The 15,104-nt window shown below is 39.8% G+C and overlaps 1 protein-coding gene across 1 annotated transcript in view; it reads right to left on the bottom strand.

Moving 5' to 3' along the window:
- Positions 1–339: 339 nt before the first annotated feature.
- LOC101342522 (putative methyltransferase-like protein 21E pseudogene) overlaps positions 340–15,104 on the bottom strand; it is a 47,243-nt gene continuing 32,478 nt past the window's right edge. Inside the window, exons 7-8 of the mRNA XM_023738549.1 lie at positions 7,106–7,154; positions 340–532 (exon numbers count right to left, since the gene is read on the bottom strand). Coding sequence (XP_023594317.1) covers positions 340–532; positions 7,106–7,154 — 242 coding nt within the window. The remainder of the gene's footprint in view (positions 533–7,105; positions 7,155–15,104) is intronic.

Genomic DNA, 15,104 nt, shown 5'->3' with positions numbered 1-15,104 from the left:
GGTCAAATCACAGAACTCTCAACTTTTTCTTGGCTAATAAAAAGCAGATATTTTATATCAATGTTTTTAAATGACATGAGGGCCACCAATCCCCTTTGAGAGGATTTTTCCACTTGTAATAATGTGGCTAATTGCAATCATATAAGAAGACCTACTTCTCTACACTGATATTTTCTTGTCCATCAAATTGAAAGATCTTAAAAGCAACGCTTACTCACTCAACTTTATTCAGGAAACTTTGACACATTATAGCAAGTCTGTTAAAAAAGTATTTTCCGGGGCTTAAAGATCTCCTTCCTCTGGTTGCTTTCTGGGGACAGGGGGTTGGCTTTCACATTTTTATCGGGGGCTGTAGGGGAGGGGCCTTCCCCCGTCAATGGAGGTGCTCACAGTTTCTTCAGCTACTCCAAGCTTCGGCCCTGGGAGTCCCGGGGGTGGCTGGGCACGCAACATGTTCCCATCACCTTGAACGGGGACTGGGTAGCTGTAGGGTGTGGCCTGGTTGCTTGTGCTGGCGTGGTTGGTGTAGGGACTGAATGGGGGCAGCAACAGCTTCTTGGCCCAGGCATTCTTTTTTTTTTAATTGTTGTAGTTTAAATGAAGTTTACATTTCAAGTTAGTCTCCCATACAAAAATTTATACATACATTGTTATGTGACCCTAACCGCTCTCCCCATACCATGACAGCACATTCCTCCTTTCCAGCCGATTCCCCATGTCCATTCAACCAGCTCCTAATCCACTTTGCCTTCCCATCTCACCTCCGGACAGAAGCTGCCCATTTAGTCCCATGTATCTACTTGAGCTAAGAGGCACACTCCTCACGAGTATCACTTTATGTCCTACAGTCCAGTCCAATCCCTGTCTGAAGAGTTGGCCTCGGAAATTATTTTAGTTCTGGGCTGACAGAGAATTCAGGGGCTATGCTTTCCGGGGTTGCTCCAGTCTCAGTCAGACCATGAAATCTGGTCTTCTTACTAGAATTTGAATTCTGCATCCCACCGTTCTCCTGCTCCATCCAGGACTCGCTGTTGTGTTCCCTGTCAGGGCGGTCATTGGTGGTAGCTGGGCACCATCTAGTTCTTCTGGTCTCAGGCTGATGAAGTCTCTGGTTTATGTGGCCCTTTCTGTCTCTGGCCCAGGCATTCTTGAGGAAGGCAGCAAGTCCTCTACATCCTCCACCAACACAGACCCCACTATCTCCACAAGTGCTCCCTCCTCTGGTTGCTTTTGAGATCTGTTTGCCTTCAGTGTTTTGAATTTCATTAAGATGTGTTTAGGTGTGGGTTCATTTCAACTCAGGACACATTGCACTTCTTAATCTCAAGATTCATGTCTTCAATCAATTTTTGCAGAGTTATGAACTCTTCAAATATTACCTTCCTCCTCCTTTCTCTTTTTCATTCTGGAACTTCTACCAGTAGATGTTGGGCCTTCTAATTCTGTCCTCCATATCTCTAAAGTTCTCTTTAATATATTTCCATCTCTTAACCTGTCTGTGCTGTATTCTAGATGATTTCCTTAGATCTATCTTCTAGCTTACTAATTCTCTCTTCAGCTGCTCATTAACTTTCTATTTAGCTTTAACTAAACTGTTATTTATCTTATCCACTGAGCTTTTATTTCTGTGACTATAATTTTTACTTCTAGAAGTTCCATTTGGTTTTTTCTCAAATATATTTGAACTATTTTAATAGTCTTTCTCTCATTTTTATAACATATTTTATGCCCATAATCATGTTGTAGCCTCTGTGTAATACATCTATTATCTGATGTGTTTGCGGTATAATCCAAGTGTTTGTCATCTCTGCTTACTCCTTCATGATAAACTCTTTCCTAACAGGTTTGAGCCCCGGTTCCACACTAATAAGCACATTACCTTGGGTGAATTATTTAACTTAATAAATTCAGTTTCCTAGTCTATAAAATGGAATTAGGAATTAAGGCTAGTACCTGTCTCAGAGTATTGTTGTAAATCTTAAGTAGATAATATGTATAAAGTACTTAGTATAGAGATTTAGTTCAAAAAACATAACTTTTGTCACTAGGACTCAACTCTGGATTCTCTCTGGTACCTATCACAATGCCTAGCACTTAGTTGTTGTTCAGTAAATTTTGATAAATGAAAAGAAAAAATCTTAAAGTTAAATAATTTATAATAAATGTAACCATAAGAAAGTATCCAAATATCAGTGCTCCCTGGGTTATCAATACCTAACTTACAAATATCTCAAGCATTCATTCTATGTACAGACCAGCCACTATTCCAGGTAATGAGATAAATGAGATAAATGACAGTGGATGATGTAGACAAAGTTCCTGTTCTCTTGGGGTCTGCATTCCAGTGAGGAGGAACTGATAATAGATAGGTGATAGATAGAAAAATAGGTACATAATGTAAGGAAGGAAAGAAGGAAAAAACAGAAGGAAAGAAGGAAGGAAGACAGAGAGGAAGAAAGGGATGGAAGGAAGAAGGGAAAAGAAATAGACCATAATTTTAAGACCTAGTCAGAGAAATAAACTAAATTGATGCATTGGAGAGTGGTTGGGTTAATACTTTAGATCAAATGGTTAGGGAAGATCTGAAGGATAAGCGGGAGCTAGCCATTTCGAAGATGTAAATAAGCATATTCTAGACAAATGGGACAGTTAATGCAAAGGCCCTCAGGAAACAAGCTTTGCTCTTTCAAGAAGCAAAAAGAGCCTAGTGTGACTGGAATGCAGTAAGATTAGGGGGGAGACGGTCTGAGATAGAGCAGAGATTACATAAACCGAAAAACCAGACCCATTGCCGTGGAGTTGATTCTGACTCATAGCGACCCTATAGGACAGAGAAGAATTGCCCCATAGGGTTTCCAAGGAGCAGCTGGTGGATTTGAACTGCTGAACTTCTGGTTAGCAGCCAATCTCTTAACCACTGTACCACCAGGGTTCCAGAGATTACCTGTTGTTGTTGTTGTTAGGTGCCATCCAGTTGGTTCCGACTATAGCGACCCTGTGTACAACAGAAGGAAACACTGCCTGGTCCTGCCCCATCCTCACTACCGTTGTTATGCTTAAGCCCATTGTTGCGGCCACTGTGTCAATCCATCTCATTGAGGGTCTTCCTTTTTTTCACTGACCTCTACTTTACCAAGTATGATGTCCTTCTCCAAGAACTGATACCTCCTGACAACATGTCCAAAGCATGTGAGATGTAGTCTCGCCATCCTTGGTTCTAAGAGCCTTCTGGTTGTACTTCTTCCAAGACAGATTTGTTCATTCTTTTGACAGTCCATGGTATATTCAATAGTCTTCGCCAACATCACAATTCAAAGGCGTCAATTCTTCAGTCTTCCTTATTCATCGTCCAGCTTTCACGTGCATAGGAGGCAATTGAAAACACCATGGCTTGGGTCAGGCATACCTTAGTCTTTTAGGTGACGTCTTTGCACTTAAACACTTTAAAGAGGTCTTTTGCAACAGATTTGCCCAGTGCAATGCGTCTTTTGATTTCTTGACAGCTGCTTACATGGGTATTGATCGTGGATCCAAGTAAAATGAAATCCTTGACAACTTTAGTCTTTTCCCCCTTTATCATGATGTTGCTTATTGGTACAGTTGTGAGGATTTTTGTTTTCTTTATGTTGAGGTGTAATCCATACTGAAGTCTATGGTCTTTGATCTTCATTAGTAAGTGCTTCAAGTCCTCTTCATTTTCAGCAAGCAAGGTTGTGCCATCTGCATAACATGGGTTGTTAATGAGTCTTCTTCCAATCCTGATGTCCCGTTCTTCATATAGTGCAGCTTCTCAGATTATTTGCTCAGCATATAGATTGAATAGGTATGGTGAAAGGATAGAACCCTGACGCACACCTTTCCTGACTTTAAACCATGCAGTATCCCTTGTTCTGTTCAAACAAATGCCTCTTGATCTATGTACAGGTTCCTCTTGAGCACAGTTAAGTGTTCTGGAATTCCCATTCTTCATAACATTATTCACAATTTGTTATGATCCACACAGTCAAATGCCTTTGCATAGTCAATAAAACACAGGTAAATATCTTTCTGGTATTCTCTGTTTTCAGCCAGGATCCATTTGATATCAGCAATGTTATCCCTGATTCCATGTCCTCTTCTGAATCTGGCTTGAATTTCTGGCAGTTCCCTGGCGATATACTGCTGCAACCACTTTTAAATCTTCAGCAAAATTTTACTTGCATGTGATATTAATGATATTGTTCAATAATTTCCGCATTTGGTGAGATTACCTAGGGCTTCGTAAATCTGGGTAAGTTTATCCTACATGTGCTGGGAAGTCATTGAGTTTTTTAAGCAAGAAAATGTCATCATCTTAGTTCCATTTTTAAAATGTCAGTCTGGTTTAAGGAGCTGCAGCAAAAATGAAAGTTGAATGGTTACATACTTTCTACCTGATCCCCAGACTACCTGAAACTATTGTTGCTGCCATCACCTCACCGCTACATTTCCTACCACCAGTGTGTCCACACACAAAGTTCTGGTCTCAGGGAGCCACCTGGTGGCCAGCACGGGTAACTGTTTAATCCCATATCCTCTGAAAATATCCCACAGTCCCCTCAGAATATCCCCAAAAGTCTTCTTCTAACTTCTCAATCGCTAATCAAATTTTTTCAAGTCCCGCCCTTAAAAGTAATATACTTTTAAATTTTATTTAATTGGTTTTTTTTTGTTTGTACTAATATTAAAATAATAGGATATTTCATTATTTTTTATTATAAATAAAACAAAGAAAGTCTGGATTAGGATTTAATGGACTAGGTTATGGATCTTATTAATAAATCTTACTACTAATAATAATAGGTTGCATGGGGAAAAATTGATATCAAGTTATCCCTCCCGTTATATATCACTTACAAATTCTTCTCTAGCATAACTAAGGAGTAAATAAGATAATTTATCGTGTTTCTTTACTAAAGACATTGGAAGTCAACCGCCCATATATATTTTTAGTTCAGAATGTGGCCCTAGATGTGTAATCACAACATCTGGAACAGCTGGTGTGTGCTGAAAGAAATTCAGGATTTTTTTCCCCTTAAGAAACTAGCAATTTGAAAGATGCGGCTTTGTTTCAAATGGGAAAGCTATTTTTAACCGGCAGTCGGCGATTGTTAAAAGCTAACTGTGTCTGCTTTAGATATATATGAAACTAACTGCCTTTTTCAAGCGTATAATGGTCAAATCACAGAACTCCCAACTTTTTCCTGGCTAATACAAAGCAGATATTTTTATATCAATTTTTAAAAATGACATGAGGGCCACCAATCCCCTTCGAGAGGATTTTCTACTTGCAATAATGTGACTAATTGCAATCATATAAGAAGACCTTCTCTACACTTATATTTTCTTGTCCATCAAACTGAAAGACCTTAAAAGCAATGCTTACTCACTCAACTTTATTCAGGAAACTTTCACACATTATAGCAAGTCTGTTAAAAATTTATTTCCCTGGGCTTAGAGATTTCCTGCTGTTTTGCTAGACAGGGCTGGAGCAGTGAATTTTTACCCCAGATATAATTAGATTGACTTTCGCTTTGGGGATACTTTTGGGTCCTTCCACATCAAAGTAAGATATGGGTAAGAAGTGGCGAAATTCCTCTTTCTGGAAAAATTAATGAAAGCGTGATTTTCAGTAGCTGTTAGGGGACTATTATGAGACAGGCCTGTTGAAAACCACCGTGCCTTGGTGATGATCTTTTTTCCAGCCCAGCCTTACTGCTGTATTATCCCGAAGTACCTCCTCCCATGGGTATACTCTACATGAAATGAGTTAGGGGTCTCTGCCCTCTTCTTAGTGGAGACTTGTCACAGGATCTTTCACCACCATCGGCAGCAATTAGCACTAATTGGTACCCTGGGCGGCAGTCGAACAGAAAGGTCAGTGATGGAGCGAACAGGAAGAATGAATTACCCTTTCGCCTCTGGAAGTGAACTTATTGGCTCTGTCTGGAGCTGTTCTGTTGCCGCTACCTCTGCTGGGCCTAGGAGGTGGATTAAAGCGGAATTTATTCTCCGAGGCTGTCAGATGAGAGTATTGAGGAAGGTCAGTTCACTGAGTGGGCAAAGCAAAGCAGCTGAGTTATAACAACTCAACAGCCATAAATAGGTCTCCCAGTCTTCTCCCCATATGACCTCACCCCTTCCTATCTCTCCCTCTCCCCTTGAGCTTCTCCCTATAATATTATAAATCCAATCAAAGCAAGTGCTCTGTCAGCATATTTCTCTCCCTTGCCACGGAGTCCACGCTGTTTATGCTCATTACTGTGTAACCTAGGTCACCCAGTGGCTGGGAGGAGATGAGGTCATTTGTCTTAGCTTCTCTTCTCTGTAAATTCTTCCTACCTACTTCACAAGAGATGAGGGAGATAACATGAAAATAAGTAAAATATTACTTGTGCAAAGCTTTTATTTTTGTAGAATAATGTTTCTACTAAGTAACATTGTGTTTGTAACTCTAATACCCTTACCACAGCTACTTGAAGTCAGGGGTTTGAAAAATGCATGAGAGAGTTATCAGAGAACAATTAATAATCCTTTCCTCTGCTACAAATAGCCACCAGATGACTTGGCATCACTCTCAAGACAACAGACGGCAAAGGAATGCTGGCATTCTGCCACTTTCTCAAAGTTACTCCACCCTTTCATTTAACTCAGATGCCAGCACTTTTCCAAAGGCAATCTGAGCAGAATAGGAGAGGGAGTGGGCATTTAATTAACAAAATTACAACAAATAAACTATAGTATCAGTATATAAATCAGTGCCCTTCTGTCTTCCCAAGTAAAGAACAATAAGGTTAAAACTAAACAAAAACCATTCACCTTCCACTTTTGCATCACTTAGAAAATGCTGTATATCAATGTTTTTAAGCATTCGTTTGGGGGATGAGAACCTGGAAATGGTTGACCTAGAAATAATTCAACCTTGCAGAGATGTCCGAGCCCAGGCATTAGCCAAAGCGAAGAGGGGCCTTTCAGGACCATCTATAACTAAATCAATATGTCAACTGGTCCTGCCCTCAACGCACTCAAGTTTTTGTTGGAATTGAAAGATTAGCCCAGAAACAAACTTCCAGAAATAAACACTTACCACAAATAGAATAAGAAGGCAAACCAGTTCTTAGTTCTCCTTTCCCTTCCTAGAAAGAATCCAAGAAGAATTTTATGACGTATCTGGCCTGGGCATCTTTTTACTCTCAATAATTAGCAAAACTCCAGACAATTTAAAATGCTCAACAACTGTCTGTTAGATCCAAGATGTTATATGAAAGAATGGATAATGAAGGAATGGCCACTTAAGGCCATTAAAGGGGTAGGCTTTACCGCAACCAATTGATCTCATTCCATTCTGCCTATCTGACATTTTTGCTAAAGTCCAGAATTAAAATGCTGGCAGCAAAATGAAAAATGCATAAAATTAGCTCAAGATAAACATTTGTTGACACTTATGATGTCCCAACCCCTGGGCTAGACACTTGAGCACGAAGATAAAAAAGCATAGGCTCTGCTTCAATAAAAGAGCCCTGGTGGCGCAAGGGTTAAACGCTTGCTTGGCTGCTGACTGAAAGGTTGGTGGTTTGAACACACCTAGACACTCCGAGGGAGAAAGACCTGGTGATCTGCTCCCATAAAGATTACAGCCTGGAAAACCTTATGGGGCAGTTCTACTCTGTCACATGGAGTCGCTATGAGTTGAAATCGACTCAACAGCACCCAACAACAACAACTGTTTCTGTAAGAGTTCAGTTTACCTGAAAGGGCAGAGAAGAGTACAAATCATGGCAAAGCAAGGTGATAATAAGTATCCTAGACCATATCACCTGGTGGCCTCTCAGAAGAAAGGCCTGGCAAACTGCTTCAGTAAAGATTACAGTCAAGAAAAACCCTATAGAGCAGTTCTACTCTGTAACATATGGGGTCCTATGAGTCAGAATCAACTGGACAGCAACAGGTATGGTTTTGGTTTTGATGCTGTTGTTTTTGTTTTTGGTTAGACTACGTCATGGGAGTACAGTGGACGGGGCACCAGCTCTGGGGAGTTTATAGAGAAGGGACATTTGAGCTGGGTCTTTGTAGAGTGAGCGGGAACTAAGATGGGAAAGAGAATGGCATTCTAGCCTGAGGAGCAGACAGAAGAGCAAGGAATGGAGCTATGAGAGAGTTTGGTGAGCTTGGAGAATAGTAAGCAGTTGGCTATCAGACTTATAAGGGAAATGAATGGAATCAGGAAGAAATGAGGCAGAAAGGAAAGAAGGAGAGGGAAAGAAAAGTGATGGGGACTAAGAGAGCTTGGATAAGATAGTTTGATGAGGGTCTTGTATTCTGCCTAGAATACAAGTCTGGACCTTAACCTAAAGGCAACAGTGTACCACTAAAGGATTTTAAGTAGGAAGAGTGACTTGATCAGATCAGCTGGGAGGACAATTCAGTTAATCTAAGAGATGATTTAAGGAGCCCTGGTCATGCAGTGGTTAATCTTGGCTGCTAACTGGAAGATTGGTGGTTTGAACCTACCAGCCGCTCTGCAGGAGAAAGATGTGGCAGTCAGCTCCCCTAAAGATTTGTCGTTGTTAGGTGCTGTCAAGTCGGTTCCAACTCGTAGTGACCCTATGTACAGCAGGATGAAACACTGCCCGGTCCTGCACCATCCTCACAATCATTGCTATGTTTGAGCCCATTGTTGCAGCCACTTGGAAACCCTATGGGGGCAATTCTACTTTGTCCTATAGGGTCTCTATGAGTCGGAATCGACTAGTCCAGAAGACTTGACTAAATATCCCTTTGTTCCTCATTCACCCCCCGCTTGTCCTTCTGGAAGATTTGAATGTGGTTAATGGGCAAACCCTTCCAGATAGATATTATAAGATTTTGTTTTAAAAAGAATACAGTGTGGAAAATGGGCTGGAGGAGAAGGAAAACAGAATGAGGGAGACTGTGTGGGGACTATGGCAAGGGCAATATTTAGAAGGTAAAACTGAGAAGACTTGGTTAAATAAAGCAGGAGAGAGAGAGGACAGACTTATGCTAACTCCGAGGTTTCTAGCCTAGGCAACTGGACAGTTGATGAGATGGTTATCAAAAGAAGATTGGAGCCTCTATTTTTAACTCCAAATAAGAGGCACTTGGTCCTCAAAATAATCCTGTAATTTTCATCACTCTGTTGATATGCTTAAGGGCATAAACAAATGGCATGTTTCCTATCTGTGTCAGAAAATAGCAAAAAAAACCTTTAATCCAGAGAAGTCTCACAGAGATCAACAAGAGTGTTATCTTAAGATATTATAATTTAGCAAAGGTATAGTTTCTACCTTCTGTGTCAAACCCTGGTAGTGTAGTGGTTAAGAATTCGACTATTAACCAAAAGGTCAGCAGTTCAAATCCACCAGGTGCTCTTTGGAAACCCTATGGAGCCGTTCTACTCTGTCCTATAGAGTCGCTATGAGTCGGAATCCACTTGATGGCAATGAGTTGTTGTTGTTTTTTTTTTAAGGTGTATGAGAAAACAAATGCTACATCGGAGTTAAGGATGAAAATGTACTTCAGTTGTTAAAGCCTGGTTCACTCAGTCCTAACTTCCTGACTTCAAATACAATCTCGATTTTATCTCACCTAGGAAGAAGACTGTGCCCTGGTTTTCTTATTACAGATTGAGCTCGAAAACCTGTGCAACCATTCAAAATCCAGAAACAGTGAAGGGCGATAGAAAGGTGAGTCACATTTCACAGGAACATGTGACAGGCAATGGCAGCGGCTTGTATGGGCCAGCGGCCCCTCCCTCCATCGGCCTTGGAGACTTTCACCGTCTCTGCCTCAGGCCTTCGGGGATCCAGACCTGTACGTTATTCATTTTGCCTTTGGCACCCAGGGCACACACTTTCAAATGCGTGGACAGATGGATGGACATAGTTATGCTAACGGTCACTTCCCTGTTGAAAAATGTACCTAAAAATCACATTTTTCCCAAGCTTTGCCTCAGGCATTTTAAATACTCAAAACCAGGTAAATTTTTCAATTCTGCACTGAAGTTAACAAGTACTCTGCTATGCAAGAGTTTTCCCAACTCCAAAAGGAAAAAGTATTTTTTAAAAGTCATATGCAACTTAAATATGGTTTTGCACTATAAGCTACTTCATTTGGTTTTTGATGTATATCAAAACTAGACGGTAAAGTTATTACTACATCCTGGCTGGTTCTAGCAAAGATCTTATTTTATGTTTTAGCCTTTCTTTTGTCTCACAAATCCCAGGAAATTAAGGATAAAATGCATATTAACAATGTTTATGTTACAAATATAAGCACAGAGAAGTCAGGAAACATTTTAATATGGTTATCATAGTCTTTTTAATTCATTCATGCTGTTCTCCTGAAAAAATCACATGTTGTTGGCCTGTTTTCTAAATACATAGTTTACTGAGGAATTGATACGTGTGGGTAAACTCTTCTTGCAAAGAAATCTTCACTTTTGCTTTTATAACTTAAATTTGTAACCCTAATAAACTGAATAAATTGTTTCACGTTTAACGTACAGGGAAGAGCTTAATTTTTCTTATTGTATTTCATGGTAACACATATCAGGACACCTCATCAGATAGACTAATCGTAATCTGCTCAGTTTCCATAAAGCTATGTTCTTTTTCTTCTTTTTCCTCTTCGATTTACTATCTGAAACATACCAGAGATGACGTGAAGCATGAGCGAATTTAACTTCATATGAATTACCCCTGGCATTTGTATTTTCCTTTTACATTCAAGAAGGGCTTTTCCCCCGCAGGGAACTCTCTAATAGAGACCGTGAAGAAGACAGAAAGGAGATGAACAAAACTGCACATGTGCGGAGTGCCTCTCATTGGAAGACGACGCCATCTTCCGACTCAGTTCTGCTGGACTGGATTTGTTAATGACAAACAATTTCCTCTTCCTAAACCCTGCACAAAACATTTTAAGATCCAGCTCCCAATGCAACAGATTTCTTGACATCTAATAACAGCTGCCTGGGTGTGTTGCTGATATTGTATTAACATTCCAAATCAGCTTATTAGTGTCTTTTATGTATTTCTTCAGTGAATAAAACAAGAATTCCAACAGAACTCTCTTTCCAAGTTAGTAACAAAGCTGGAAACCATCAAAATGATAAGGCACGAAAACCTAGAGAATTTATCTTTAAAGTGCTACCAAAGAAAAGGAAAACAAAACAACAAATCTGTATATATATATGGAGGTTATTCAATGTAGCAACAACCTCTCCTGATTAAAAAAAAAAAAAAAAAAAACCATGAGGGTATATGTTGACAAAGGCAAAGGATAGAAGTTATGACTATTAAAGATTTTTTCACCTGAGTGGCCGTTGTCATATGATAAGCTTTATCACTGTGAGAAAATTAAGGTTTAACATCTGTATGCCTATTGCCAAAAAAGACTTCAAATAGTTAAAACAGTGTCATAAGATGATCGAGAGAACTGATTTCTCTAAAAAGAATGAAAGTTAAAAAATAAAAAAATCCTTTCCCCAGCAACATCATGAAACACCTATGCCTGTTTGCAGACCACAATGTCAATAGAAAGATGGCTACAATAGGTGTCTGTGGGGAGCCGGACAGTGAGCATAGACACCTGGGAACATTGGTGAGGACCCCCTATGGCTTGCTATGACAGTCAGTCAACTCTGCAGTCCGTAGGAGGAATCAGGGCCCTAGAGATGGTGAAAGGCCAGCATCTGCTTATTAGTAAAGAACTAAGAACTCTCTCCCATTATTTTAGCACCAAGCAAGCCTCTCGAGTTCTTGAACAACCCAGTGCCCTAGTAAGACTAATATAATATTCCCGTGCTAACTCTGCAGAGTGGAGCATACCAAAATAAAACAAAAAAAAAGTAAGAAGTGTAATATTTTATACCAGTGTTGTGGTTCATATCTATTTCAATAGTAAAATATAACCAGACCTAGGAAATTCAACTCAAATAAAAAAAATGGACATAAATATATGCCAACTCTAATGGCTGTCTTTGGCTCTGTGCTATTTTGAAATTCTCAGTCTATATTGAATGATAACATTTCTTTTAAAAAATAAAGTTGCAAAGCAGGTATATTGCTCTGATTTAACTTGAGCTTTCTGAAGAAAATATACGTGGTTTTAAGAAAATATCTAATACGGCCTTCAAATTCCCTAAATGAATCTACACGTGTAGGGAAAATGCCTAATGCCAAATATAAAGATCATCTCTCTTCTTGACCCTTCAGCTGAGAGCCAAGTTCAAGTAGGTACCTATAATTTCCCAGCTCCTCCTGATAGATGACTACTTCCTCTTACCTGTTACTCAACCCTTGCATGGGTTTGAGTAATTTCATCAGTTACTGAAAGGGCAACATTGGACTCCGACCTTGCAAAGCAAATAACACTTTGAGTTTATGGACAAAAGGAATTTCCACAGGAAATCTCACATATCTATTTTCTCTGAGTGAACCCAGACAAGTACATCAATGTATTCTAGTACTACATTTCCTATGGACCCAAGTAATGGTATTTTTAATCACCTCATGCATGCAAAAGCTGGACAATGAAGAAGGAAGATTGAAGAATTGATGCCTTTGAAATATGGTGTTGGTGAAGAATACTGAATATACATACTACAGACTTCCAGAAGAACAACCAAATCTGTCTTGCAAGAAGTACAGCCAGAATGCTCCTTAGAAGTGAAGATGGTGAGACTTCATCTCACGTACTTTAGACATGTTATCAGGAGGGACTAGTCCCTGGAGAAGGCCATCATGCTTGGTGAAACAGAGGGTCAGTGAAAGAGAAGAAGACTCTCAACAAGATGGACTGACAAAATGGCTGCAACAGGGGGCTCAAGCATAACAACAACTGTGAGAATGGCACAGGACCAGGCAGTGTTCTGTTGTACGTAGGGTGCTACAAGTCACAACCGACTCAATGGCACCTAATAACAACAACAACTGTTTATCTATGAAGTACAACCACTGCCTGTGTTCCACTACTAAGGTCATAAGAATGTTCAGGAAGAATGCTCTCTGTTTGGATCAGATCACTTCTGCAGCACTGCCTCAAGTTTTGGAAACCACAAATTTAAGAGGGTATATTGAGTAATTGGAGTATATCCAAGGAGTAAAATCAAGATTCTGAAAGTAATGTCAAATGACAAATGATTGAAAAAGAACTGGAGATGGTTAGCCCGGGGGTGGAGGGAGGAGACAAACTGTCTTATGCTCTCCTCACTGCAGCTTTATAGACAAGGCTTGTTTTGTGTAAGAAAGGCTTATTTTTTGTTGGATACTAGAGGCAAGCAGTTTTCAGCTCTGTATAAGGAAGCTCTTTCTCATAATTAGAATGTACTGTCTTGTCAGAGATAGGGGTCTCCTCCCTGAAAGTATTCCCAATCACCAAATGTTAGCAATACTTCAGGAGGTAATTTTGCACTAAATAAGGGGTCAGACTTCTAATTCTAAGGCAGTTTTAAATCCCAGGCTCCTAACAGTCTATGTATTTGGTCAACTCATAACATATTATACTTTAAAATTTTTTGCATGAGAATTCTGAATTATTTCTGGAGCCAATAGTTTCTTCTAAAGCAGCCAAATAAGCCAAAGTCACTTGATTTGAAGCCCGTACGTATGATTCCCATTACCTTACAGATTGGATTGTAATTAAAACTGTGAAGTCATGGACTTCAATGTTAGACTTAGGTTCAAATCCCTACTCCACCACTTATTATCTGTTGCCACCGGGACGAATCTCTTAACCTTCATAAGCTTTAATTTCCTCATCAGTAAAATGGGACAATAGTATTTAGCTCTTAAGGCTGTTGTAAGGATTAATGGGATAATGAATGTAAAGAGTTTAGCAAAGGCTCTGGCACAAAGAAACCCTTATGAACAGATGAGTAGCTTTCTTTTCTCACAGTTTAGGAGGCTATAAATCCAAGTTCAGGGCGCCAGCTCTAGAGGAAGGCTGTCTTTGTTCTCTCTGGAGGAAAATCCTTTTCTCAACTTCTCTAGCATTCTTCTCAGCGTTCGCTGGAGATCCCCACGTGGCGTGTATCTTTCCCCCATTTGTGCCTGCTTCACTCTGTGTCCAATCTGCCCTTTTTATATCTACATGCCCTACACTGATATGGCTTCATTAATATAACCAAGAAAACCCTATTCCCAAATGGGATCTATGGGAATAGGGGTTAGGATTTACAGAAAATATTTTGGGAGGCCACAGTTCAATCTATAACATCTCTCAAGAAAGAGAAGCTGTTACTATTAGACAACTCATAATGCCCTGCAACGCCCCTACAACCTGAGCTGGGAATTCTCCTGCGCTGTTCCTGGGGTACCTTCCACATGTACCCAGACATATACAGAGAAGAAAGGACAGAAGGCAAAGATATCTGATCACATATATATCTTATTTTTTAACTTTTTGAGACAATTGTAGATTCATATGCCGTTGTGAGAAATAATAGAGAGATTCTGTGTACCCTTTAGATACACCTTTTATGTAATGTTATTTTCTTGTATTGTTAGGCTATGTTGTCAATTTTTTTTCCTCCATCCAAATTGCTGAAGCAGACTGACAGGAAATAATAACTGTTGCTGAACTGACCTGGCCATGAAAGGTGCGGAGAAACAGGGAGATCATCCTTCCCTGCGCCTTGTGCCGTCAGTCACTCTCACATTTTCCCTTTAGCTTGACACAGATTCACCCACTGATAAGTCTTCTGTGCAGATAACATCTGACCACGGATTTGTGAAAAGCAGAATCCTTGCTCTCTGAGGCTGAACTGCTTGGGTTCTTGGCAAATGGTGGTGTTGTGGCTCGTTGGGCAAAGGATGTAGTTTGTGTTTAACATGGTAATATTCCAATTTCTATTGATTAGATCAATTAATTTATTCAGTGCTGAGTTGAGGTAATATGTTTTCTTTCCTCCAAAAACAATTAATTAATCTGTATTGACTGAGCTCCAGGGAAATGTATCCTAGGATATGACTGAGGTTGTTTTCAATACAGTTGGAGGCTTTCATGTGGAAAATTCTCTATTTAGCAATTACACGCAATGAGAGAACTTGGAATCCATAAATGATTCA

The sequence above is a fragment of the Trichechus manatus genome, unplaced genomic scaffold (assembly GCF_000243295.1).
Source record: "Trichechus manatus latirostris isolate Lorelei unplaced genomic scaffold, TriManLat1.0 scaffold00118, whole genome shotgun sequence".
Classification (NCBI taxonomy): Eukaryota; Metazoa; Chordata; class Mammalia; order Sirenia; family Trichechidae; genus Trichechus; species Trichechus manatus.
This window is presented reverse-complemented; position numbering and strand designations above follow the sequence as displayed.